This window comes from Dreissena polymorpha, chromosome 12 (assembly GCF_020536995.1).
Source record: "Dreissena polymorpha isolate Duluth1 chromosome 12, UMN_Dpol_1.0, whole genome shotgun sequence".
Taxonomy (NCBI): domain Eukaryota; kingdom Metazoa; phylum Mollusca; class Bivalvia; order Myida; family Dreissenidae; genus Dreissena; species Dreissena polymorpha.
In genome coordinates this window covers 36,176,438-36,203,996 of record NC_068366.1, presented here as the reverse complement: position 1 = coordinate 36,203,996, position 27,559 = coordinate 36,176,438, and the positions used below count along the sequence as shown (strand labels likewise).

The following is a 27,559-nucleotide window of genomic DNA, read 5'->3' as shown; positions in this document are numbered from 1 at the left end:
TAGCTGAAATTTCACTTTGCTTATGCCTCAGTCACAAATAATCCGGTCGCCGGCCGATGTGGCCGATCTCCAGGCATCGGGAAGACTGGACACGTCGGAGCCGTCCGCCGTCCGATGAGTGACGAAGTTTAAAACCTCAGTCACAAATAGACAGCGATCACCGTCCGATCAGCGGCCGACGTTTTTTTCCGCTCATCGGGCTGGAGCCGGCCGATGATCGCCGGGTCATTTTGTAGCATCGGGCGGCGTCCTGATTAATTTTTTATATCACAGTTTGTTTTATCCGACATCGGGCCCGGGAAGGAATCGAGTTGAGATCGGAAAGAGATCCGACGACCAACGAACGGTTATCGCCCGGCGTGCGCCCGACATCGGATTCATTGTACGTGTATCATAACGAGCATCGTCCGGCGTCCGTCGGGCATCGTGCGGAGGCCCTCCGGCAATCAGACGGTCGCCGGCCGATGTATATGCCTCTGGGAAATACCTTTACTTTTGCCGATACACGTTCTATGAATCCGATGTCGGGCGATCGCCGGGCGATACCCGTGCGTTGATCTTCCGATCTTGTTTCGATCTCAACTCGATTCCTTCCCGGGCCCGACGTCGGGTAAAATTTTAAGTGAGACTTAAAATTAATCCGGACGCCGCCCGATGCTACAAATTGGCCCGGCTTCCGTGCGATCTTCGGCCGGTCGCCAGCCCGATGAGCGGAAAAATACGTCGGCCGCTGATCGGACGGTGATAGGTGTCTATTTGTGACTGAGGTATTACATAACACTAGTTAAAAACTTCTTCGTTATTATTTTATTAAACAAACAGAAACAAACAAGTGTGATTAATAACAAACACATATAATGCTGTACCTTTAGACCTTCTTAAGAATCCCCTGTTAAGATTAAAGTATGACTTCTTCAAAGAACACTTTCTATAATGGTTGAACAATTTTTTGTTATAAACTGACAAGATCAATGCGTAAATATGTACTTAGCGGCTAAAAGCTATACGCTTGTTATGTAATTTGTATTAAATTGTCTGAGTCAGAATATGCGTCGTCGGCGTTTATGTAAGTGCGTGGTAATTTCCCCACCACAGTTTTACGCGGATGTGCTGTTAAATGCTCTAGTGAAAGAAATTATAAAAGAGAAGAAACCAATAATATACAAAACACTTTTTACGAAAACAAATGATTTATTCAAGTTATTTCGCTAGCGGTCATGCAACACATCATTTAAACTAAGGCATTAGGTTGAGAGGATAATTTTAACTAAATAATAAGAATCCAAAATATTGAACCAATGGTCTTTGGAAGCAATTCTGACACAAAATCAAACCTGTTTCCTGTGGTGTGGCGTAGAAAAGTGTTAAAGAAACACTCATGTTTTAAGGTTATGAAAATTAGAATTTATCCCTAGGTATATATACTTGCGTGTTTGGTTTATTTGCTCATAAAAGTAAGGGAACTATTTTTGCAATAGTTGATAATGCCATATAACTTTGACAGTTCTGCATCTCGTATAAAATAATTACATTTTAGAAAATCAGATTGTATGTCTTGTAAAGTGGAACGAAAACTCATGCGTTAAAAGTCGCAAAGGTGAAAGGGTATGATAGGCTGCTGGTTTGACCCCGCTTTGGTATGTATTTATTTAACATTTCGCAGTTCTAAAATTTCATAAGGCTGTCTGTTAAATATTTCTGACTCACCACACATAGGCGAAGCGATGAAATCGCTGCCCTCGAATAATTATAATCATATGAATAGTATTCTCATCCATCAATCTTAAGACCGTGTGCCAAGCATAACAATCCGTATCTCAAGGGTCAAGATTGCAAATAGAGTTTAAACGTCAGATTCGGCAATAACACAGCATGTCTGGACTATACTTTTGTAATTTATCATGCTACCGACCTTTTAAAAAGTATACTAATTGATTAGCCTCGACAGTGTTCAGACGTGTTTTACTTGCCCTCGTATCTTAATGCTAAACTGTGATTTTCCGTTCGATTTTCGGAGTGTTTTCGATCGCATGATGTGTGTTACGATCTATGCTTGGCTAAAGCTGCGTTAAACCTAAAACACAATTAAACAATAAAATAAGATTTGTGCACAAGTTTCATATTTTCGTTGTTGCAATATTATGTTTTGTTCGTGTCAGTATTGGTAAACATATATCTGTATGTCTGTTCTGGCCCTTCTTCTACCGAATTGTTATTATTTTTTTCATCAACATTATACATGTTTTGAAAACAAATCGAATATATAGTGCATACTCCCTTAACGATCGTCCGTTTGTATGGATTAGTACCGACATTTTTTTTAGGATAGCCTTGTGGCCTTTCATCAGTGGATAGGTTTGTGTCATGTTTGGTGGTGTTAGACTTAATACACATTTTAATGTATGAATCAATTAATAAAACAAATACTAATTTTGGTTAAGCTGTATTCGCGGTCATATAATTGTGTTATGATTAATCACACGATATTAAACTTCTAAGGTCAAAAGCTGTATACAGTTGCTCTTGAGACGTACACTAAAATTGTAAGTTAAAATATAGAATGGCAGGTGAAACATGTATACGTGATCAAATTATACTTTGTTAAAAACAGATAAACCTGATTCCCATTCCATATGGAAGGCAAGCCACTTTCACGAACCATGTTAATTGTTAACCCATTTCCGATTTTTTAATAAAAATAAATCAAATTCCAAAGTGTTTTTTGTGTGGAAGCACCCGTCGGATTATTGCAATTCGTTTAAAAAGTCGACACAATTTTCAAAACATAGATCATATGTACTAGGCAACTAAGCAGACAAATATATTTACATGAGAAAGTAAAATGGCAAACTTAATTTAGATGAGATCAAACTAATTACATTTGTGCACGTCAATGTAATTTTACTCTTCAAATTGTCAGAATGATGTTTATGTTGCACGTTTAAAATGAAGTGATAATTGTGTTTGCTATTTTATTGTAAATTTTTCAGCACATCTTTATAGTGCATAACCTGCTATATACGAAAACCTGCCCCTCGTGTATTATTTTTGATGTAAAATTAAATAAAACTTTATTAAACTATTAAGATATGATTTTTTGGACTGGATCATGTACCTTTAAATAAAAGCTTGTGAACGTTAAAGAGTAAACTGACGGTCAACGAAACGATAAAAGCTTTCTTTAAGCACTACATTAGCCACTTACAGGCTGTGCTTTTGGTGAGAGAAGGACCTAAGCGAACGACCACGCAACACGTTAAAACCTAATGATTATTGTCAGTACATAGTTTTTGGAATGTATCAACATGGTCTGTTCACATAACATCGGTGATTTGATTTCAAAACTTGTGATTTACATGTCTGTCCATTAATCATTAAACGCTTATACGAAATGTGTTACTAAGACCGCTAAAGCTTCGCATATCAAGCATTTATGCGTATCCAGTATCCATTAAGACATACATTTGCTTTATCCATTAAGAAAGACATTTACTGAACAGTCTGTGCATAACAATATATTCATATGTAGTATATATGGAATTATGAAAACCGTAGATATTTAATGCATTCGGACCTCATGGTATCATTAACATCATATGGATAATCAACTGATATTTTTTTCATGTGACTTTCAATTTCACGTGCGTTTAATATAATTTTATACAAATAAAGGAAAGCACTATCGTTGCATGTTTATATCCATACAACTCATGCACTGACATATGTTTTCTTACAGAGGTCGAGTGCCAAGCACTTACGTCAAGTGCACAACGCGGAAGAACACACATAATGCCAAGTGTACATTTATATTCAAATATTCCTCTTGTTTGCAATATATGTTTATTTAAAATTTATGTCTGCTAGTCAACGATGTATTTTCGGGGATTAATAATTTTTTGCCTAATACTTACACGTGTTAAAAGCGCAGGTCAAGGTAGGCTGTCGTTCTGATGATCAAATTTCAGTATTATCAAATGGAAAGTGTTTCTTTTATTGCTTGCTTATTTAACATTCTTTCTATATTTCTTAATTAATTATTTATTTGATTTTTTTGTTTTTCTTTCTTCATTTATTTCACTTTTGTGTGTTGTTTCGTTGTAAGTTTCGTTTAAACTACCAACGTTTACTTTCAACAGGTACTGTTCGGTTAGCTGATGGAGGCACCGACTGGGGACGCGTAGAAGTTTTTCATGACGGCGTGTGGGGATCTGTTTGCAGTACAAACAATGATTATGATGTGGCTTATGTAGTTTGCAATCATCTGGGGTATGTTTAATAAATATTACAGCATATATAAACTACCAAACGTTGAAATAGTGTTACCCAGTTAGTTATATATGCAAAAAATGTGAATATTTTGTTTAATATCAAAGAAACCAACATAATATATTCTAAATGTGTTCAAGTGAAATAATAGCAAATATTTCTTATATGTTCTTGGTTCTTTTGTAATATAAATTACATTCTTTCACAATGAGCAGATTTGACGACTCATACCCGTTACAGCAAGTCGATTTTCCCAAAGGAACAAGCAAAATCTGGTTACATGTTCGCGAATGCGAATACGATACACTGTCAATTCACAACTGTACCCACAACGGTTGGGGACAACATAATTGCACCCACGACAACGACATCGGTGTCTTATGTGTGTATAAAAGTAAGAACATTTATAATACTTGGATCGCTCTTTGTGTATCTTATTTATAATATGAATATTTTTCAAATTCAATTATGGGTGTTTTGACGCAAAGTGAATTTCGAACCAGGGTTAAAAAGCCTGCTGGGTGTTTGGTATTAGCGAACATAACATAGGGATTAGATATTCAACATAAAAACAACAACATTTAAGACATTTTAATAAACAAAAAAGTGACGTGTTTGTACGATTCTTTATTTTTATTTTTTATATTCAACATACAAAGAGTATCTAGGTACGGATGGAAACCTAGCTAAGTATTTGGTTTTCGCGAAGCATTGTGCAAGGCCACTTATTGTTTCGTATTGGCCGGGGCGAATACGCGTGAACACAATACAAAGGAGCAACGTCTCGATGCGAGAACATGAGATCACAATGCGAGATCGCGAGATCACGATACGAGATCAATTATATTAGAAAATTGCAGTTAAACCATGATCTGAAAAGGTGAAGTATGATATGTACGTATCAAAAATATGTTGGTTAACAATTAAGTTTACCAAAATGACTCGACTACAGCTCGCATCATGACCTCGCGTCTTTAGCCAATACCAAAAAAACCGAGTTGGGTATTAATTCGTTGCTCGATATTCGAAAAATGTTGAAAACTTGATCTTCATTTATTGTTGGAGTGTAGCTGACTATTCGTAATTATGTATTTCTCGAACACCTTATCCATTGTTGGGTATTTATCCCTCGCTTGATATTTGCCATATTTTAAATAACAAATTGCCGACCAGGTAGTGGGTGACTGTCTTGGTATTCAATTACACGTTTTTGCGATAATTCAATAACCAGTTGGGTATTCATCCCTGGTGTGAGATTCGATACATACTTAATATCAAATAGCTAGCTGTGAATTTGAGGAAGACTTCAAGTCCTAAAACCTGTATGTTCTCTAAAGCCAAATATACTGCTATGTATTCATCCTTAGCACGATGTTCACTATATTTCGAGTACGCAATACATTGCTGGATATTGGCGGGTAGCTCGATTTTTACTTTGTTGTGCATTGTATCGAATACCCAATATGATGGCTCGATATTTGCTATATTTTAATAACCAATACCGAGCTTGGTTTTGAAAATGTGTTGGATATTTGTTATCGGGTTGTTCGCAACTACCCATTACCAAGCTATTTATTCATCCCTATCTAGCTCAACATTTTCGCGTATGTTAAATGCCCAATACAAAACTTAATATTAGAGAATTCTGGATATTCCATAATCTTATGCTCGCGGATAACCGAATAACCAGCTAGAAATGCATCCATGGACCCATGCCCAATTTCAAGCTGTCTACTATTTATGGGTAGGATTTTGACATAGACACCATACAAAATTCCCGACATAAATTTACAAGCCAAATTTACGGACCTATTTGCTATGATGTGCTATAGTTCTTGACTTATTTTTGTTGTTTGCAAGCATTCGAACAACGTTTTTTTATTTGTTTCGAAAAAACAAATATCATTTAAAAATATATTATTTAGAATTGTGGATACATCGTATTGGAAAACAAAATTAATTTAATAAAAACAAAGAATCTATATGTTTAAACAACTGTGTAATTAATCAAGCCTCGTGTACTCTTAAAACATTCCTTTTGTTCAGATTGCAAACTAGGGTCTAAGATCGCAAACGGAAATATAACATCTAGTTCAAGATACGGATCAACTAGTCGAGTTGTTTGTGACCAAGGATATCGCCCAAACCGGAACTTAACTAATGGAGGTGTGAGGTGCTTACCAAACGGTGAATTGGAGGCCGTACAATGCGAACCTTTTGGTATATAACATTATTAATTAAATTGTAAACGTTCTCATCCCGCAAGTGTTGATCTGTTACCGCTTATAGATATATGGTGAAGATGTGTGAAGAAGCTCCAGAAACATATTAATGAAATAAAATCTGGTTATTATACGCTTATCTTGAATCAAATGCAATTGGCCAATTTCCTAAATATAGATAGGACAGCGAAACGCTTTTTACCCTAATATAACTATTGGGTTTTTGATCGGGTGAACGTCTTGTAACGAACAAAGCAAAACAATGTATGGTATAAACGGGCCGCAATTTATTAACTAGCCCAGGTATAATAACAATACATGCACGAGTCTTAGGAAGAAACCAATATATTGGTGTTAAATACAACATTTTACGGATTGCTATATGCTTAATATTCAAGATAAGTCTTAAACTGTATCACTCCTATACTACACCGTTTTATATCTTCGTTTAATGTCCCTTTTCGGATTGGTTTAAATGTGATACCTTAAACAATATATATGTTTTATTTTGCCCGTGTGTTTAAGATACAAATATCAAGGGTATTTTATTTAATTATCAGTTTTATATATTTTAAATTAAATCATTTGTGTTATAAGTATACAATTGACGACCAATTGTTATCACATTGCTTCCATTAAGTATTATTATCTATGAAAAATAGACCTCATTAAAAGAGATGTTTTAGATCTTATTTACGATATTGTCCTTTTAAATCATGGTTTCTCAAACAACAGTTTTAGGCTCTAAAACGTTATTGTTGTGTGTCGAAACTCACTCAATAGTGTTTGTTTCTTACTCAAGATTTGTCTCGGTAATATGATGACAATTTTGTGATAGAGTACGCTTTGTTTAGTCCAAAGTTGTTTAGTCACAATCAAATTAAAAACCGAGAAAATATAAATGTATATACTTTATCTGAACCCTCACGTGAACAAATACACATATGCTGGTGATTTTTAATAATTGGTTTGCTGCTGATCAGACAAACAGACTTATAATATGTGCAATTTGAAATACCATGGACAATAAAAATGTTGACATGATAAAGACGATTTATTATTTCAACGTGTGCGCACCAATTGTTGAAGATGTGAAGGTATCTGAAGAAGAGCTGAATTCGTAGTGTGACTCCGAATCAACGGGATGTTGTTATAGTTAAACCAAAACGCACATTAGTTGATAATTATTTTCTGACCTTGCTCTCAAACTTGTAATTATTGAAAATTTTCTTACAATTTACGAGAATGAACGAATGTTAGTTAATTGATTTTATCAGTGATACATAGAATTGTATTTCTGAATAAAAGTTCGATCATAGTGAGAATAAAATAATTCAATATTGTTTACTCAACATAAATAACAAAAAGGAACATATTTGAGCCCAGTAAATAGCAGCGATATAATAGTTCCGATTACTTATCTGAAACATATAAATACATGTATAATATTTTTAAACATCATATGTTATCATAATGCTTACCAACACATATGTACCAAAACCAACACATTTATAATTGGTATTTAACGACGAACACAGGTTGACATTTGTTCAATTATACCAAGGAAATAATATATATTTAATCGTAAATTCTGGTCTACTTGTGAAAATGTTTTTTTTATATCTATAAAAACTCCTGGAAATGTTTGTACTATTTACAATAAGCAACAACTTTGTTGGCTATTTAGGCATGTAAAAAAGTCGAATTAAATAGTGATGTTTTCATATGAAAAACGTTTAATATTTGAATAAACAATTCAGTCACAAAATTACATTAAGAAAGCTCTTTTTGATGTCAGACTAATACCTAATTCGTTAATGCCTCAATAATTGTGTATACTTAATTAAACATTTATATTTATTGATTTGCAGTTGCACATACAGACCATCTAAATCCAGGTAAGCATTCGTATAATATTTCTTGAAATACATATCAGTTACTAGTACTCAATACAAAAATTTGCGTCATGTATCTGTAGTTTGGTCCCCAGTTTGAAAGAACCATATTATTACAGATGCGTCTATTCGTAGGATTTATCTATAGGCCCTCTTGTGCTTTAATAGTTCTGTCCTGCCCCGTTATTACTTTAGTTATCAATACATGAATATGGCACAAATAAAATAAAATTCTGCGTTCGAATAAATTGACATACATCAACATATTGTCAGGATAAATGTCACTGATTTGGCAACATTTGATAACATAATTTACTGTATTTCTGTGTCCACTATAGTTAATTGGCCCGTATTATTATATTCGAGACTTTTTCAGCAAGTACATATGGGAGTTGGTGAAACCCTTTGTTTTCGTCATTATTTTCTAACAAAACCTTCACTGTGTTTGCAAAAAGTAAGCAGTAAGACACTAGGTTTTGTAAAGATATGACATTATCGTTAACAATTTTTGTCTTTGTCCTATCGAAAGGTATGCGCCTATTAATTGAACAATTGATATATGCAATTTAATCTCGTTGTTTTAACTGTTAACCGTATTATTTTAAAAAGCTGAGAACACTAATTAAGAAATCTCTGCAGACTGTTAACGCATAGTTTCTGCAAATGTAACGCACTGTTCACTGAACATATATAAAGAACAAAGTGCCCGTTAGTCCGTCAGGGGTTGTGGGATTTTAGGTTCTAACAAACATTGGTCAAAAAGTATATTTCGAGGCTTTAGTCCTTCTTTGTTCGAGGGGTATTCGTGACGACTCGCCGAGAGCTAAGAAAATTTCCGGTTAGTGAGCCGGTGATACAAGCTACGTTGGCAGCTTCAGTGGAACCTGATTTATTTCAAGCCTATGTAGGCTTGTTGATCCTCTTGGTGGAAACTAAGGAGGATTTTTATGGTAGACTACATGTCACAATTCAAATATTCGAAGCTACGAGCAAGAATAATTAAAGCCTAAACATCAGATATTGTAGCCTGATAACACATTCTTTTGTCTGGAAAGAAGGCATAAGGAGGCTACATGTACATGTATCCAAATATGTAAAGGACAAACTAGTTTGAAGATTTGTACAGATTAAATGGACGCGTTCACGATCGTTTTCCACTATGTCGAAGTAAAAGTTAACGGTGCTGCTGCGGAAAAGGTTTTTGAGAGAATGATTTTTTGGTTTTGTATATTATTGCGTCGTCTTCTAGTTTAATTCCCTGGAAATCAACATTTTTTAAATATTTTTTTCTACTACAAATAAAAAAAAACATACCAAGATTCATTGGTATCAGATGTTGGGTACACAAATAAATAAATAATATAAACGCCTATGTTAAGCGAACCCGTCGTTGTATCGCTCATTTTGTCAATTTATATAAACATTAAGGTGTACGTCTCACTGGAGGAAGACCAAACTGGGGACGTGTAGAAGTTTTCCATGACGGCGAGTGGGGGACAGTGTGCAATAACTTGATGAATTTAAATTTTGTCGATGTTCTATGCAGGCAGCTTGGGTAATATGATTTAGTCGTTTTGGTTTTAACTTCAGTTTCTCTTATATATTATTAATATCTAAATTGCTACATGTTAAAACAGTGTATAACCTTATCCGATTTTTTAAAATTTGCAATCACTTGATGTATCGAAATTTGCCGATGTTCTATGCAGGCAGCTTGGGTAATATGCTTTACTGCATTTGTTATTTACTTCAGTTTCTCTTATGTATTATTTATATCTTAATTGCTACATGTTTGAACAGTCTATAATCTTAACCGATTTTTAAAACTTACTTATATGCGTGAAAAAATTATGTAACATGTCGATATGATTTGAATTTACTAACCTTTTTCAATATTGTTCATTATTTCTGAAATATCAATTCAAAACAACGCATTTATAAAATACATTCACATGTCTTAAGTTGCAAGATGAAATGATATTTATTTGCAGAATGCATAATGGTGGATTTTTAATAACTGAAGACTTCGGGAAAGGTAATGGCACAATATGGTTGGAGTTGGATGGAATTCAATGTACTGGAACCGAGTTGTCTATCATGAACTGTTCACATAAAGGTTGGGGACCACACACGTGTGACCATTCAAAAGAAGTTGGAGTTATGTGTAATGCTAGAGGTATGATCAGTATTATTGTCATTCGGTGTTGCATGTGTATAAATACTATAAAATGGGTATGGTTATATCACATTCAGGGAAAGCTAATTGAAGTTGCATTAATGCACTCATAAACAATTTACAGACTACGCAAGTTTGATCATTGAATTAATTCAGACCATGTTAAACAATATAACTTACAATATATATTTTCTGCAATATAGTTTGTACTTTGATAAGTAGAAAATCGCCTCATGGACATTTTAGATTGTGACCCATCACCAACTATACTCAACGGCGAAATGATAAACCAATATTACGTTAGAACATATGGTTATCTCGCAAGAGTTATCTGTGACCCAGGCTATCGTGTTTATCATAACTTAAAAAGAGGAGGTGTGAGATGTATGCCTCATGGCGAATGGGATACCGTACGATGTGAAAAGAATGGTAAGCCATCAAACAAGAAGATACACTAAGTATGTATAGCATGCAAACCACGTTAGACTCAGATCTTTACAGAGTTCAATTCATATTTGACTTCTATGAAGTGGATTTATTTTTATTTCAAAATGAGACTTGAGTAAGAATAAAAATATCGGATTCAAATAGACGAGTTTAACGAGTTATCTAAGCGATTATTACAAACCAATAATTCATTGTTGAATAAACAACTATGATCGCAATATTTTGTTATTTTAGACTATTCGCTGCAAAGCGGTCATTTAACATTTATAACCTAAAACTTATGACTGTTCTAACTTCCGGTAAACATCATAAATAAAACTGTATGCAATTTCAAACTTTACGATGCATTTGACCTCATGTTGTATTTTATTCATCCGAGAAAATGAACATACAGTTATTGTATTTTAAAATTCACACCCTGAAATACACTTGTACTGGACAACACATTCACAGAAATCCCAACACTTACAAAAAAATTATTCTATTTGAAACTGAAATATTATATATGCATATTACTATTAATAGTTATATATGTATATATCTAGATACACTCGCATCAATATTTTAATTTAGCCATGTATAATTACAAATTTACCTGACGGCGGGTTTCCATATTTCCAAATAATCCATAAAACAAAGAAAACTGAGTCAGTTAACTGCTTCTTTGAATCGTATAAACTTTGTTTGTAAGAGACCACGGAAAACGTGTGCGAAGAAGTCATATGAATTCTATTAATTGTGTGTGTACAGTTTTGTTTGGCATTGATCAATTAATTTGTTTGAGGTTGCAATAATTAACTTGAAAATAAAAACAAACTCATATTCTTGACAAAAATCTTAAACATGCGATTTTCATTTATATTTAATTGAATATTGTTTTGTCTTAAGCATAATAAATAAATGTATTAGGTTAGGTACTCAAGAAAAGTACTATGAATAATTTTTTTAAAGGCGTAACGATTACCAGAAAAATTAAAAGTTTGCTATACACAATGTCAAATGTAAATTAAAAATATTGAACACATATGCTTTTATAAGTTTTTGAGATAAAAGAATATGTGAGTAGCATTTCTGTTTGTGTTGTATGGTAATGAAATATGACGTTATAGAAACCAAACTTGTGAATTACCATCATATTTGTTAATTAAACAAACGACAGCTTTCATTTGATTCATGGTATGTTTAATAAATGAATTGTTATGTACTGCTTTTCTTAATTACTAAATAAGTATTTTAAGGCATATTTTTCTCAACAGTTGCGTTGGAACAGACAATGAACAATTCAGGTAAGCATTTATTTTTCTATTCTTTAAAGTTAAATATATTAACATTTATCTGAAAATCATTTACACCCGCAGAATGCCAATACAATAATGTATCAGAGTACAGCTAAGTCTATATCCGACCATGGGTCAAAATAATGTATAGCTTATCGATAAGTCGGTTCAGTTAGTTTGAATGAAATGTGATGGATTGCACAAGACCAAAATTTAACCATTAGGTGCTTTACATAAATTGCATGAAATTGTATATTTCTTGATATGGTATTCTATTACACTGACACAACGGGGGGACCTAAGGTTTACCTTTCTGTCTGTCTTTACTGGCTGTGAGTCCGTCACTATGTCCGACACTCTGTCAGTCCGTCAGAAAAAAGTGTTCCTGCGATTCCCCATATAATTATTCAAGATACTTCGATGAACAAAAATCAGGGCGCTGCAACTTAAAATTATAAAAAGGACTAACAAAGTACATAACTTTTTTACTTGAAACTTTACATACACATATAGCTATAGCCTTTTTGTATATCAAACCCTTTTTCTGTTAATCTGTCCGTTTGTCTGCTCGTCCGAAAAAAAAGTAATTACTCAAAATGTACATAAGATATTATCATGAAACGTGGTATACGCATTCAGGTATAGTTTTCTTTATGTCTCTCTGTCTCCCGTGACTCGTTTATTTGTTTGTCAGCAAAAACATATATCTAGAAAAGTTTGTATTTTATAACTTGATACTCAGATTCCTCAGAAAGTACTCAGGCAAAATTTACGGTGGAGAAACGCTGGTATACTTATGAAAGGCCATGATTAAATTTTGCAAGATCGTTTGGTTTTCACCTTAGTTCAAAGGTTATCACACTGAAAATAGAATTGCTTAACATTTATGCAATATTTTGAAAGGAATTATGCAACTGAGTTAACGCATCGTTTAAATTGATACGGACCTATGCACATTCTGTTTTCAACAATCCGTTGAATGTAGACTTTTTAATTTTGCTGTTCTTTACATCATTGTTATGATGATGATGATGATGATTATTATATAATAATAATAATAATAATAATAATAATAATAATAATAATAATAATAATAATAATAATAATAATTATTATTATAATAATTATTATTATAATTATTATTATTATTATTATAATTATTATTACTAGTAGTAGTATTAGAAGTATAAGTAGAAGTAGTAGTACTAGTAGTAGTAGCAGTAGTAGTATTAGTAGTAGTAGTAAAACAAGTATACTAATACTTCTACTACTACTGCTGCTACTACTACTAGTAGTACTTCTACTAATAACTACTGCTACTACTACTACTACTACAACTACTTCTACTACTACTACTACTACTTCTACTACTACTACTACTACTACTACTACTACTACTACTACTACTACTACTACTACTACTACTACTACTACTACTACTACTACTACTACTACTACTACTACTACTACTACTACTACTACTACTACTTCTTATACTACTAGTACTACTTTTTACTACTACTACTACTACTACTACTACTACTACTACTACTACTACTACTACTACTACTACTACTACTACTACTACTACTACTACGTCTACTACGTGTACTACGTGTACTACGTCTACTACTACTACTACTACTACTTCTACTACTACTACTACTGCTACTACTACTACTACTACTACTACTACTACTACTACTACTACTACTACTACTACTACTACTACTACTACTACTACTACTGCTACTGCTACTACTACTACTACTACTACCTACTACTACTACTACTACTACTACTACTACTACTACTACTACAACTTCTACTACTACTACTACTACTACTACTACTACTACTACTACTACTACTACTACTACTACTACTACTACTACTACTACTACTACTACTACTACTACTACTACTTCTACTACTACTTCTGCTACTACTACTACTACTACTACTACTACTACTACTACTTCTACTACTACTACTACTACTGCTACTACTACTATTACTACTACTACTACTACTGCTACTACTACTACTACTACTACTACTACTACTACTACTACTACTACTACTACTACTACTACTACTACTACTACTACTACTACTACTACTACTACTACTACTACTACTACTACTGCTACTGCTACAACTACTATTATTACTACTACTACTATTGCTACTACTACTTCTACGTATTATTGTTTTGATTTATACTCACATTTATGAAAGGTAGAAGTACCAACATCTGTTTAATTAGCGGCATGATGTCTAATATGTATTTAAAATACTAATGTATGTTCTAGACATAATAGTTGTTTTATGCTTACTACGTATATGAATATTTTTTTTTATTTCCTGGTGCGACGAGTTTACTTCAGTATACGTATATTTATGAATATTTTTCTTACAAAACTATATTAAAGGCAATGTTCGTCTCGCCGACGGAGGTAAAAACTGGGGACGTGTAGAAGTGTTCCATAATGGCGAATGGGGAACGGTGTGTGATAACAACATGGATGATAATTTTGTCGACGTTCTATGTGCTCAACTTGGGTTAGTTTTGTTACGTTGCTTTCTGTACGTATTCGAATGTATCATCAGAGTTCCGATAAATAATATACCGTATTTTTTTTAGAACTTTCTTGATCTAATTATATGAAAGTAGAAGAAAAACATGCGCGGACCTTCGCGCACGCGCAAACGCAAACCCACATGCCCACACACGCATCCCCCTGACTAGAGAATGCTTATAAGATCGAATTGCAAATATGGAATTTAAATGTGTATTCGTTTTGTTTGTTTTCTTTCCTTTTCAGAATGAACAATGGTACAATTTTGCAAAATTTTAATTATAAGAAAGGTACTGGAAAGATTTGGATGGACAACGTTAAATGCACCGGGGCTGAACTTTCCATTGAAAACTGCACCCATCGAGGTTGGGGAATTCATTATTGCAATCACGAACACGACGACGTAGGTGTTGTTTGCGACCCTAAAAGTAAGTTTTGTTAAAAGCTTTTGTTAATTCGTTATTCTTTTATTGATTTTCGTTAAAAGTGTTAGCACCGTGATCGCATTGGTAGTTTCTATTACAGCAAGGACATGAATTTGTATACATTATATACATAGAACTAGATTACAGCGTTAACGCAAAACTACAAATATTGACGTTTCGGAGCGTATGCATCGAATCAAAAGTGCGATGATGTATTTATGAATAAACCAATAAAGGCTTTACCTGTTAATTTCACAATATTTGTGCTTTGTCTAAACATGAAACATATATTATTTTATGGATACGTATGCCCCCTGCCAATAACACATACAGTCTTAATTATTGTATTTCTCCCCAGTTAGACATCATCCAGCAATAATAATCAATTGATCGGTATTACGCTTGTTGGAAAAAGAAATTTAGTAAAAAGGGGATTTTATGCTTGAACGCATTTACTGAAGTTTAATAGTGTATCCAATAATACAGTAGCCAACACGAATATGTATTTTAATAAAGATTATAAGTGAAAAAGAAGTGTTCTTAAGGGATCGATATTTTCAGTGATAATACACATACAAACAAAGCTGAAACAAAAGTTAACCAGCCGTACTAAGCGGTCGTTTTTGCATAACATGTGACTATTTATCTAACAATTTCACACAAATAAAAGCATATAAAAAACAACAAATTAAACAATTGCTGTTTGTAAAACACGCACGCCCACCTAAATGGGCTGTCAGTTGTGTGAATACGCTAGAGTATGATTGGCAATTTAAAAAAGAATTGCTAGCGTGACCTAGAGTCCTGAAAATCATTAGGGGTCATCTGTCACTCATGACCAATGTCCTTATGAACTTTTCTGATCCCAGGCTTAAGCGTTATTGAGTTATCATCGGGAAACCATTTTCCTGTTTCGAGTCACTGTGACCTTGAACTTTGACCTAATGACTTGAAAATCAAGAAGGATCATCTGCCAGTCATGATCAATGTACATATGAACTTTCCTGATCCCAGGCATAAGCGTTCTTGAGTTATCATCCGGAAACCATTTGGTGGACGGATCGACCGACGGACCGACCGACGGACCGACCGACATGTGCAAAACAATATGCCCCCTCTTCTTCGAAGGGGGGCATAATAAATTCGACTTAGGTCAAAATAAAATGAATACAACTTTAGTTATGTTTTCCAAAACATATACGATATTGTTCGATTGATAAAAGGTAATGTAACGTTAAAATAAAACTTTACAAGATATGAACATACTGACCGCAATATGAGAAACAATACAATAGAACAAACTGGACCAGAAAGTTGGTATTATTTTCACCCTATTAACAGGTCCATGACTGATACGATCTGGTTGATATCCCTTTGATAGATCAATGCGTGATACAGAAACTCAAACACTTTGTGCTGATATTTATATATAAATACTGACAAAACTGACAAACTTATGATTTTTAAGCAATCTCGATGCAAAAAGATAATCGCCAATATAATCCGTTCGTTTACCAATGTTTGAAAAAAACAAACAAACAAACTTAGATTGTGTACACCGTCTGCGTTATATTTAAAAAAGTGTCTTTGCGTATGCACAATATGCCATGGAAACGACTTGTTGGGTCGTTATTATATTTCTTTACCGAATCCATGACGTGTAAGTATTGAAAATCTGTGCCTTGTTGGTGATATCTGTTTTGTGTTTTGATTATTAGACGAGTATCTTTTTTTATCCGTGGGACATTGTGACAAGTAATCATGACTACTTTGATTCTCTGTCTGCAGCAGTGTACACTATGATAGTAATCATTATCATAATTGTGTATGAATTGTCGTGATAACTATTCTGTAAAGTAAGGTAATTCTTCGAAATGTTCGGAGCTGTTGGAAGCTTGGACTCCTAGAATTTTCATAATGATCATGTTTGCTCATTCTCATTTTCATTCGGTGGTACATGTGTTCAAAAACTGTAAAATGTGTATGGTTATACCACATTCAGGGAAAGCAAATTGCAGCTGCATTAATGAACTCAGAAACAAATTTGATTATAAATTTAATTAAGACCATATTAAACAATATTACTAAAATATGTATTATCTGCCATATTTTATTATGTATATTTAGTTCTTTGTACAGAGTTTTAAAAAGAAATAGCCTCATGAACATTATAGATTGTGACGCTTCACCAACTATCATCAACGGGAAAGTGATGGTAGAATCATACTCAAAGTCATATGGTTATACCGCCAGAGTTATCTGTGACCCAGGCTACCGTGTTTATCAGAACTTAACACGAGGAAGAGTGAAATGTATGCCTCATGGCGAATGGGAGACCGTACTATGTGAAAGGAATGGTAAGCCATCAAACAAGAAAATACAAGCAGTGTTTATTGCATGAAAACCGTGTTAGACTCAGAACCTGAAAGAGTTCAAATCATATTTGACTTCTCTAAAGTAGATTTATTATGATTTCAAAATGAGATTTTAGTAAGAATGAAAATATCGGAATCAAATAGACGAGTTAAACGAGTTATTTAAGCGATTATTAGAAACCAATAATTCATTGTTGAATAAACAACCAGGCTCGCAATGTTTTGATATTTTAGACTTCTCGCTGTAAAGCGGTCATTCAACATGTATAACCTATAACTTATGTCTGTTATAACTTCTGGTAAACATCATACATAAAACCGTATGACATTTTATAACTTTACGAGTTAATTTAGTCTTACTACAATTCAAACAATAATATGTTCAAAACCTGGTTCGTTATTTCGCACTTCAAAATAAATATTAACAAAAATATGATGATCACAATTAATAGCTATCTTTTCATGTTCAAAAGCATTTCAAAATGCGCAAAAATGCATTTACCTCATGTTGTATTTTCTTTAATCCGAGAAAATGAACATACCGTTATTTTATTTTAAAAGTAATACACTAGAATACACATGTACTGGACAATGCATTCACAGAAATCCCAACACTTACAAATGCAATAGTACTATTTGAAACTAGCATATTATATACATGTATGCACAGTACTATAAATAGTTGTATATGTATATATTTAGATACAATAAAATCAATATTTAATCGTGGCCCTGTTTAATTACAAATTTACCTGACGGCGGGTTTCCATATTTCTAAATAATCCATAAAAAAAAAGAAAACTGAGTCAATTAACTGCTTCTTTGAATCGTATAAACTTTATTGTAAGAGACCAAGGAAAACGTGTGCGAAGAAGTCATATGAATTTTATTAATTGTGTGTGTATAGTTTTGTTTGGCATTGTTCAATTAATTTGTTTGAGGTTGCAATAATTAACTTGAAAATAGAAACAAACTCATATTATTGACAAAAATCTAAAACATGCGGTTTTCATTTATATTTTATTGAATATTGTTTTGTCTTAAGCATACTAAATAAATGTATTAGGTTAGGTACTCAAGAAAAGTACTATGAATATTTATTTTAAAGGTGTAACGATTACCATAAAAATCAAAAGTTTGCTATACACAATGTCAAATGTAAATTAAAAATATTGAACACGTATACTTTTATAAGTTTTTGAGATAAAAGAATATGTGAGTAGCATTTCTGTTTGTGTTGTATTGTAATGAAATATGGCGTTATAGAAACCAAACTTGTGAATTACCATCATATTTGTTAATTAAACAAACGACAGCTTTCATTTGATTCATGGTATGTTGAATAAATGAATTGTTTTGTACTGCTTTTCATAATTACTAAATAAGTATTTTAAGGCATATTTTGCTCAACAGTTGCGTTGGAACAGACAATGAACAATTCAGGTAAGCATTTATTTTTCTATCCTTTAAAGTTAAATTTACATTTATCTGAAAATCATTTACACCCGCAGAATGCCAATACAATAATGTATCAAAGTACAGCTAAGTCTAAATCCGACCATGGGTCAAAATAATGTATAGCTTATCAATAAGTCGGTTCAGTTATTTTTAATGAAATGTGATGGATTGCACAAGATCAAAAATTAACCATTAGGTGCTTTAGATAAATTGCATAAAATTGTATATTTCTTGATATGGTATTCTATTACATTGACACAACGGAGGGGACGTAAGGTTTACCTTTCTGTCTGTCTTTACTTGCTGTAAGTCCGTCACTCTGTCCGACACTCTGTCAGCCCGTCAGAAAAAAGTGTTCCTGCGATTCCCCATATAATTACTCAAGATACTTCGATGAACATGTGTATACTTATGAAAGATATTGCAAGGATGTATGAGGGCCCATTTTACAAGATGTCAAAAATCAGGGCGCTGCAACTTAAAATTATAAAAAAGGACTAACAAAGTACATAACTTATTTACTTGAAACTTTACATACACATTCAGCTATAGTCTTTTTGTATATCAAACCCTTTTTCTGTTAATCTGTCTGTTTGCCTGCTCGTCCGAAAAAAAAGTAATTACTCAAAAAGAACATAAGATATTATCATGAAACGTGGTATACGCATTCAGGTATAGTTTTCTTTATGTCTCTCTGTCTCCCGTGACTCATACGAAGGGTTTATTTGTTTGTCAGGTAAAACATATATCTAGAAAAGTTTGTATTTTATAACTTGATACTAAGATTCCTCAAAAAGTACTCAGGCAAAATTTACGTTGGAGAAACGTTGGTATACTTATGAAAGGCCATGATTAAATTTTGCAAGATCGTTCGGTTGATACATTAGTTCAAAGGTTATCACACTGAAAATAGAATTGCTCAACATTTATGCAATATTTTGAAAGGAATTATGCAACTGAGTTAACGCATCGTTTAAATTGATACGGTCCTATGCACATTCTGTTTTCAACAATCCGGCGAATGTAGATTTTTTTAATTTTGCTGTACTTTACATCATTGTTATGATGATGATGATGATTATATAATAATAATAATAATAATAATAATAATAATAATAATAATAATAATAATAATAATAATAATAATAATAATAATAATAATTATTATTATTATAATTATTATTATTATTATTATTATTATTATTATAATTGTTATTACTAGTAGTAGTATTAGAAGTATAAGTAGAAGTAGTAGAACACTAGCAGAAGTAGTATTAGTAGTAGTAGTAAACAAGTATACTTATACTTCTACTACTACTGCTGCTACTACTACTGCTGCTACAACTACAAGTAGTAGTACTACTACTTCTAACTACTACTACTACTACTACTACTACTACTACTACAACTACTTTTACTACTACTACTACTACTACTACTACTACTACTACTACTACTACTTCTACTACTACTACTACTACTACTACTACAACTACTTCTACTACTACTACTACTACTACTACTACTACTACTACTACTACTACTACTACTACTACTACTACTACTACTTTACTACTACTACTACTACTACTACTACTACTACTATTACTACTACTACTACTACTTCTACTACTACTACTACTACTACTACTACTACTAGTACTACTACTACTACTACTACTACTACTACTACTACTACTACTACTACTACTACTACTACTACTACTACTCTACTACGTCTACTACTACTACTACTACTACTACTACTACTACTACTACTACTACTACTACTACTACTACTACTACTACTACTACTACTACTATTACTACTACTTCTACTACTACTTCTAATACTACTTTTACTACTACTACTACTTCTACTTCTACTACTACTACTAATACTTCTTTTTTTGATTTATACTCACATTTATGAAAGGTAGAAGTACCAACATCTGTTTAATTAGCGGCATGATGTCTAATATGTATTTAAACTACTAAAATACTAATGTATGTGCTAGACATAATAGTTGTTTTTATGCTTACTACGTATATGAATATTTTTTTTATATTTCCTGGTGCGACGAGTTTACTTCAGTATACGTATTTTTATGAATATTTTTCTTACAAAACTATATTAAAGGCAATGTTCGGCTCGCCGACGGAGGTAAAAACTGGGGACGTGTAGAAGTGTTCCATAATGGCGAATGGGGAACGGTGTGTGATGACCACATGGATGATAATTTCGTCGACGTTCTATGTGCTCAACTTGGGTTAGTTTTGTTACGTTGCTTTCTGTCCGTATTCGAATGTATCATCAGAGTTCCGATAAATAATATACCGTGTTTTTTTTAGAACTTTCTTAATCTACTTATGGTGAAAGTAGAAGAAAAACATGCGCAGACCTTCGCGCACGCGCAAACGCAAACCCACATGCTCCCACTCGCATCCCCCTGACTAGAGAATGCTTATAAGATCGAATTGCAAATATGGAATTTAAATGTGTATTCGTTTTGTTTGTTTTCTTTCCTTTTCAGAATGAACAATGGTAACATTTTGCAAAATTTAAATTATAAGAAAGGTACTGGAAAGATTTGGATGGACAACGTTGAATGCACCGGGGCTGAACTTTCCATTGAAAACTGCACCCATCATGGTTGGGGAATTCATGATTGCAATCACGAACAAGAAGACGTAGGTGTTGTTTGCGACCCTAAAAGTAAGTTTTGTTAAAAGCTTTTGTTAATTCGATATTCTTTTATTGATTTTCGTTAAAAGTGTTAGCACCGTGATCGCATTGGTAGTTTCTATTACAGCAAGGACATGAATTTGTATACATTATATACATAGAACTAGATTACAGCGTTAACGCAAAACTACAAATATTGACGTTTCGGAGCGTATGCATCGAATCAAAAGTGCGATGATGTATTTATGAATAAACAAATAAAGGCTTTACCTGTTAATTTCACAATATTTGTGCTTTATCTAAACATGAAAACATTTATTATTTTATGCCCCCCTGCCAATAACACATACAGTCTTAATTAATTTATTTCTCCCCAGTTAGACATCATCCACCAATAATAATCAATAGATCGGTATTACGCTTGTTGGAAAAAGAAATTTAGTAAAAAGGGGATTTTATGCTTGAACGCATTTACTTAAGTTTAATAGTGTATCCAATAATACAGTAGCCAATAGAATATGTATTTTAATAAAGATTATATGTGAAAGAGAAGTGTTCTTAAGGGATCGATAATATCGTTAATAATACACATACAAACAAAGCTGAAACACAATTTAACCAGCCGTACTACGCGGTCGTGTTTGCATAACATGTGACTATTTATCTAACAATTTCACACAATTAAAAGCATACAAAAAACAACAAATTAAACAATTGCTGTTCGTAAAACACGCACGCCACCCTAAATGGGCTGTCAGTTGTAGTGGCAGCCATTGTGTGAATACGCTAGAGTATGATTGGCAATTTAAAGATGAAATGCTAGCGTGACCTAGAGTCCTGAAAATCAATAGGGGTCATCTGTCGGTCATGACCAATGTCCCCCATGAACTTTCCTGATCCTTACCCCTAGCATTCGTGAGTTATCATCCGGAAACCATTTTACAGCTTCAGGTCACTGTGACCTTGAACTTTGACCTAGAGTCCTGAAAATCAATAGGGGTCATCTGTCACTCATGACCAATGTCCTTATGAACTTTTCTGATCCCAGGCTTAAGCGTTATTGAGTTATCATCCGGAAACCATTTTCCTGTTTCGAGTCACTGTGACCTTGAACTTTCACCTAGTGACTTGAAAATCAAGAGGGATCATCTGCCAGTCATGATCAATGTATCTATGAACTTTCCTGATCCCAGGCATAAGCGTTCTTGAGTTATCATCCGGAAACCATTTGGTGGACGGATCGACCGACGGACCGACCGACGGACTGAACGATGGACCGACCGACCGACATGTGCAAAACAATATACCCCCTCTTCTTCGAAGGGGGGGGGGGGGGGCATAATAAATACAACTTAGGTCAAAATAAAATGAATACAACTTTAGTTATGTTTTCCAAAACATATACGATATTGTTCGATCGGTAAATGGTAATGTAACGATAAAAAAACTTTACAAGATATGAACATACTGACCGCAATATGAGAAACAATACAATAGAACAAACTGGACCAGAAAGTTGGTATTATTTTCACCCTCATTTACAGGTCCATGGTTTATATCTCTTTGATAGATCAATGCGTGATACAGAAACTCAAACACTTTGTGCTGATATTTAGATATAAATACTGGCAAAACTGACAAACTTATGATTTTAAAGCTGTCTCGATGCAAAAAGATAATAGCCAATATTATCCGTTCGTTTACCAATGTTTGAAAATAAAAAAAACTTAGATTGTGTACACCGTCTGCGTTATATTTAAAAAAGTGTCTTTGCGTATGCACAATATGCAATGGAAACGACTTGTTGGGTCGTTTTTATATTTCTTTACCGAATCCATGACGTGTAAGTATTGAAAATCTGTGCCTTGTTGGTGATATCTGTTTCGTTTTTTTTATTATTAGACGAATATATTTTTTCATCCATGTGACATTGTGACAAGTAATCATGACTACTTTGATTCTCTATCTGCAGCAGTGTACATTATGATAGTAATAATTAACATAATTGTGTATGAATTGTCGTGTTGACTTTTCTGTAAAGAAAGGTAAAACTTCGAATTGTTCGGAGCTGTTGGAAGCTTGGACTCCAAAAATTTCTATAATGTTCATGTTTTTAGGATTCATTATTCCTATAATAAATGTGAATAAAACCTTTAAATTCAATTATGATATGTAGTTGATTCTTGTTTTGTTTCATTTTATCTTTTATGTTTTCTGACTTTGATTTTTGCTTTGCAAATTTCAGACAAAATAATGAAACGACCGAATTGCAGGCGTACACAGAATTTAAGATTTTTTTAACCGTTTTGCTTATTTATTTTGTCGTACATGCGCATTTACATTAAATGAAGTTAAGTAATCTGTCCGTTCGTTTAAAGCTCTACACATCTTCATAACTGAGCGGAGGGGTAACAGGATGTGCAATGTGTACCCTTCACGTTTTGTACAAAATGTCCAAGTTGTAGCTGACATAAAGCAAGTCATAATATTATCATTTAACATATGCATTTTAATTGGCATTCATATAAAATCAGTGATTTTTCTAGCGATCTTCCCATGAACAAATGAAGTGTTTAGCTGTAGTGATCACCATGGACAGTATATACATGTAATTCATTATTAATACAAAACATTTAAATGTCCAATGTATGTAGAATACACTATATTAACAAACTTGAACTTTAGAAAAATGAAACCTTGTTTTGGAATCAATTGCAAAACAGTGTGACACACAACATATATACTGGAAATGCCTTCATTACAACACAAACACATAACAATGAAATTAAACTGTTATCACTGCGTTAACATAAAACAACGTTTTATGGAGCACCGAACCAACACAGATCTTTTCGCTTCAATAGAAAACACAATTTACAACAGCAAAAAGTTCAATATCGTTTTGCAATACAGACATTGTTCACTTTATACTACAATTTAAAAAATCAAAATCATGATTTTTGTTTTGATGCATCTTCTCCTTTCCCTGAGAACAAATGTGCCGCCATTATTTATTGAAAAGCAAATCTTATATGTCATTGGTTATGGATGAAATTGTTGGGGTTAATTCAATAATAAAGTTAAATCGAGAGCAATTCGAATTCGGACGGACATACGAAGCGTCGACTACAAGATCCTTTGGATTGCATAATATATAACCATGAACACCACCTGTAACTGTATTATATGTATGCTGCTACGTAAAATATTCATTTTTGACTCCGATATTTGATTTGTTAGTCAAAGTATGTAGAACACTTATGTTAAGTACATCTCAGATTTATCCTCTTCTATATCAAATGTATATATGGTAAAACAAAATGATACAAAACACTGTTTGCAACCATCTCTCTTGGTGTCCACTCGTGCGCTCGCTGCCGAAAACATGTCGGTACGACGGTGTGATATGAGGATGTAAAGCTTTCTATAGTTACTATTTCGAAATGAACTCTATATGAATAACCTTTAATATTATAACAAGCATAGGAGCACGAATTATCCAGTTGTTATGCGGTTTTACATGTATTTCAGATTGTACAATTTGGCCGACTATTATACATGGAGATATTATGAAAACTGGTTCAAGAACAACCTACTCAAGGGCTAGGGTGATTTGTGATTCCGGGTACCGCGTATATCAAAACTTAACAGACGGAGGAGTGAGATGTATGCCGCATGGTGAATGGGAGACCGTGCTTTGTGAAAAGAATGGTAAGCGGCTTTGACATGTATTTCAAATATAAACCTCGTATGCATTAAACAATTTTATTCATGAGATACCGTAAACTTTGACTACACTGTCCCTTTTTTGCTTTAATTCTAATTTCGTTCGATCGTGAAGATTTATAATGAACTTTCAGTTCATCTATTACTTGTTCACACCAAATGAAAGAGATAAAATTACGACTAGCACCTGACATTCGCTAATGTTGTGATTAATTAATGTTCTTGTTTGTTTGACAGGTGTGCTTGCAGAGAGCAGTATTTCAGGTAGACGTGCTTACAGTTTCTGTATTTCCTCACGTATTGTCAGAGTCAGCCGTGTATTAATTTTAAACATTATTATAGTAGTATTATGTATTATTGTTTTTGGCCGTAAAATTGCACTGATAACATCATAATTCGAGGCGATGTTATTATCATATCGATTTATATTCGTATTGAATGCAGTTGTAGATACCTATTGCATTTTCTTTAGCATGTGTATGCAGGTTAAAATAATGAGTTGCTCAGAGAAATGTTATGACCTAAAAAACTAAACTTTGTGTCCGAATTTCAAAAAATGGTTATTACAACAAGCCGCATTGTCTTATGCTATAAACAGAAACCCATAACTGACGAGTTTTATATGACGAATTATTTAGAGTATAATAGTTCATTATAAAATTGAATATTATAGTGACTTCATCGTCGGGTCCCATTTTCTCTCAAATACGCTAGCTTCTTCTTTTACTTAGCAAACTCTCGAACTGGTAAATAAAACTTGAGCATGATATATTTCTATGCTGTTCCCGGGGGGAGGGGGGATAACTTCCTATATACGGGTATATAGGGGTGTGCCGATAATATGGGGTGTGTTTTTCTACTAAAATTATAGATATAGGTATGGTTCTGAGCATCTATGTATAGATATGGGTATTGAAATCAGCAATTTGCTAGTATATAAATGCATATAGATTTGAAAGTATCAGAAACAAAATGGGTATGATAAATTTCATTCTTGTATATAAATGGGTATCAAAAAGTAAATTTCAGTAGCGAGAAAGATGCAGAAACTTGACTGTTTTTATCTGTTTGTGCAAATCGACGGACGGGATTGTGTGCATATTTTCGTTTCCTGTCGAAGAATGCTGGTTGACGGCAAGACGGCCTCACTATTAGGCTGTACAGATCGCTCAGGTTGGTCGATAAGCTTCGTGGTGCAGGATATCGCCACGCCGTCTGTATCGCTGCCATCGGTTTTCTCTGACGTAACGACTGGGGAGGCTGTAGCTGCGTTTGAGTAGCAATCGCCGCGTTCGATGATTTCTGATTTACTAGTGGCAACGGTCTCGCTAATGGAAGGGGCGGGAGCATGTACCTCAGATGGATGCAGTTTTGACTGGTCAACATTTTCGAGACTTAATAGGAACAGTCCACAACGTTTGAACCCATGAATCGCGTTCTCAATTTGTGTGACATCTTCCCAACATTTTCGGAAAATACCTGGAAATTGCCTTTAAGTGGAACTTTGGCCTAGATGTTCTGTTAGCCAGTACTTCACTTGACGTTTCAAAGATGATTTTAGTGGCCCGAAGAAACCAACATCACAAATTGCTTGTATTGAAATGGGTCCACTTTCTCAATAGTATCGTTTACAATTGGGTCTGCTTTTTCGAATTCCGGTATAAAAATGGGTCACATTTCGGAAGTCTCAGTGGGACACCTCTACCCTAAAATTTGGGAAGTTACCTCACTCCCCCCCCCCCCGGGATGCTGTTATTGTTCAATTCTGACGAACGTGTTCGCTTTGTAAAATGTACCGTTATACGTTCGTTTTTCCAATAAAACCGTCATCAGCTCAAATGATCGTTACTTCAGGCTTCATTCGAGCAGTACTTAAACGCGCAGCGCGATATCATCGGTAAAACGTTGGCTCATTAACATAAACAAAAACGATTTTTATGCAAGCCAATTCCCCAAGGTATTTAATGTAGTGATACCATAATATATGTCGCGGATTCCAACGATTGACACTAATTCAAAATAAT

At 33.7% G+C, this 27,559-nt stretch overlaps 1 protein-coding gene across 1 annotated transcript in view; it reads left to right on the top strand.

The window, feature by feature from the left end:
- The first annotated feature begins 3,803 nt into the window (after positions 1-3,803).
- Positions 3,804-27,559, top strand: part of LOC127853078 (deleted in malignant brain tumors 1 protein-like) — a 52,309-nt gene continuing 28,553 nt past the window's right edge. The window contains exons 1-17 of the mRNA XM_052387268.1: positions 3,804-3,934; positions 4,137-4,266; positions 4,482-4,660; positions 6,313-6,486; positions 8,360-8,386; positions 9,812-9,938; positions 10,375-10,559; positions 10,806-10,988; positions 12,263-12,292; positions 14,719-14,848; positions 15,112-15,293; positions 17,465-17,647; positions 19,079-19,108; positions 21,264-21,393; positions 21,658-21,839; positions 25,341-25,520; positions 25,773-25,799. Coding sequence (XP_052243228.1) covers positions 3,871-3,934; positions 4,137-4,266; positions 4,482-4,660; positions 6,313-6,486; positions 8,360-8,386; positions 9,812-9,938; positions 10,375-10,559; positions 10,806-10,988; positions 12,263-12,292; positions 14,719-14,848; positions 15,112-15,293; positions 17,465-17,647; positions 19,079-19,108; positions 21,264-21,393; positions 21,658-21,839; positions 25,341-25,520; positions 25,773-25,799 — 2,143 coding nt within the window. The 5' untranslated portion in view covers positions 3,804-3,870. The remainder of the gene's footprint in view (positions 3,935-4,136; positions 4,267-4,481; positions 4,661-6,312; positions 6,487-8,359; positions 8,387-9,811; positions 9,939-10,374; positions 10,560-10,805; positions 10,989-12,262; positions 12,293-14,718; positions 14,849-15,111; positions 15,294-17,464; positions 17,648-19,078; positions 19,109-21,263; positions 21,394-21,657; positions 21,840-25,340; positions 25,521-25,772; positions 25,800-27,559) is intronic.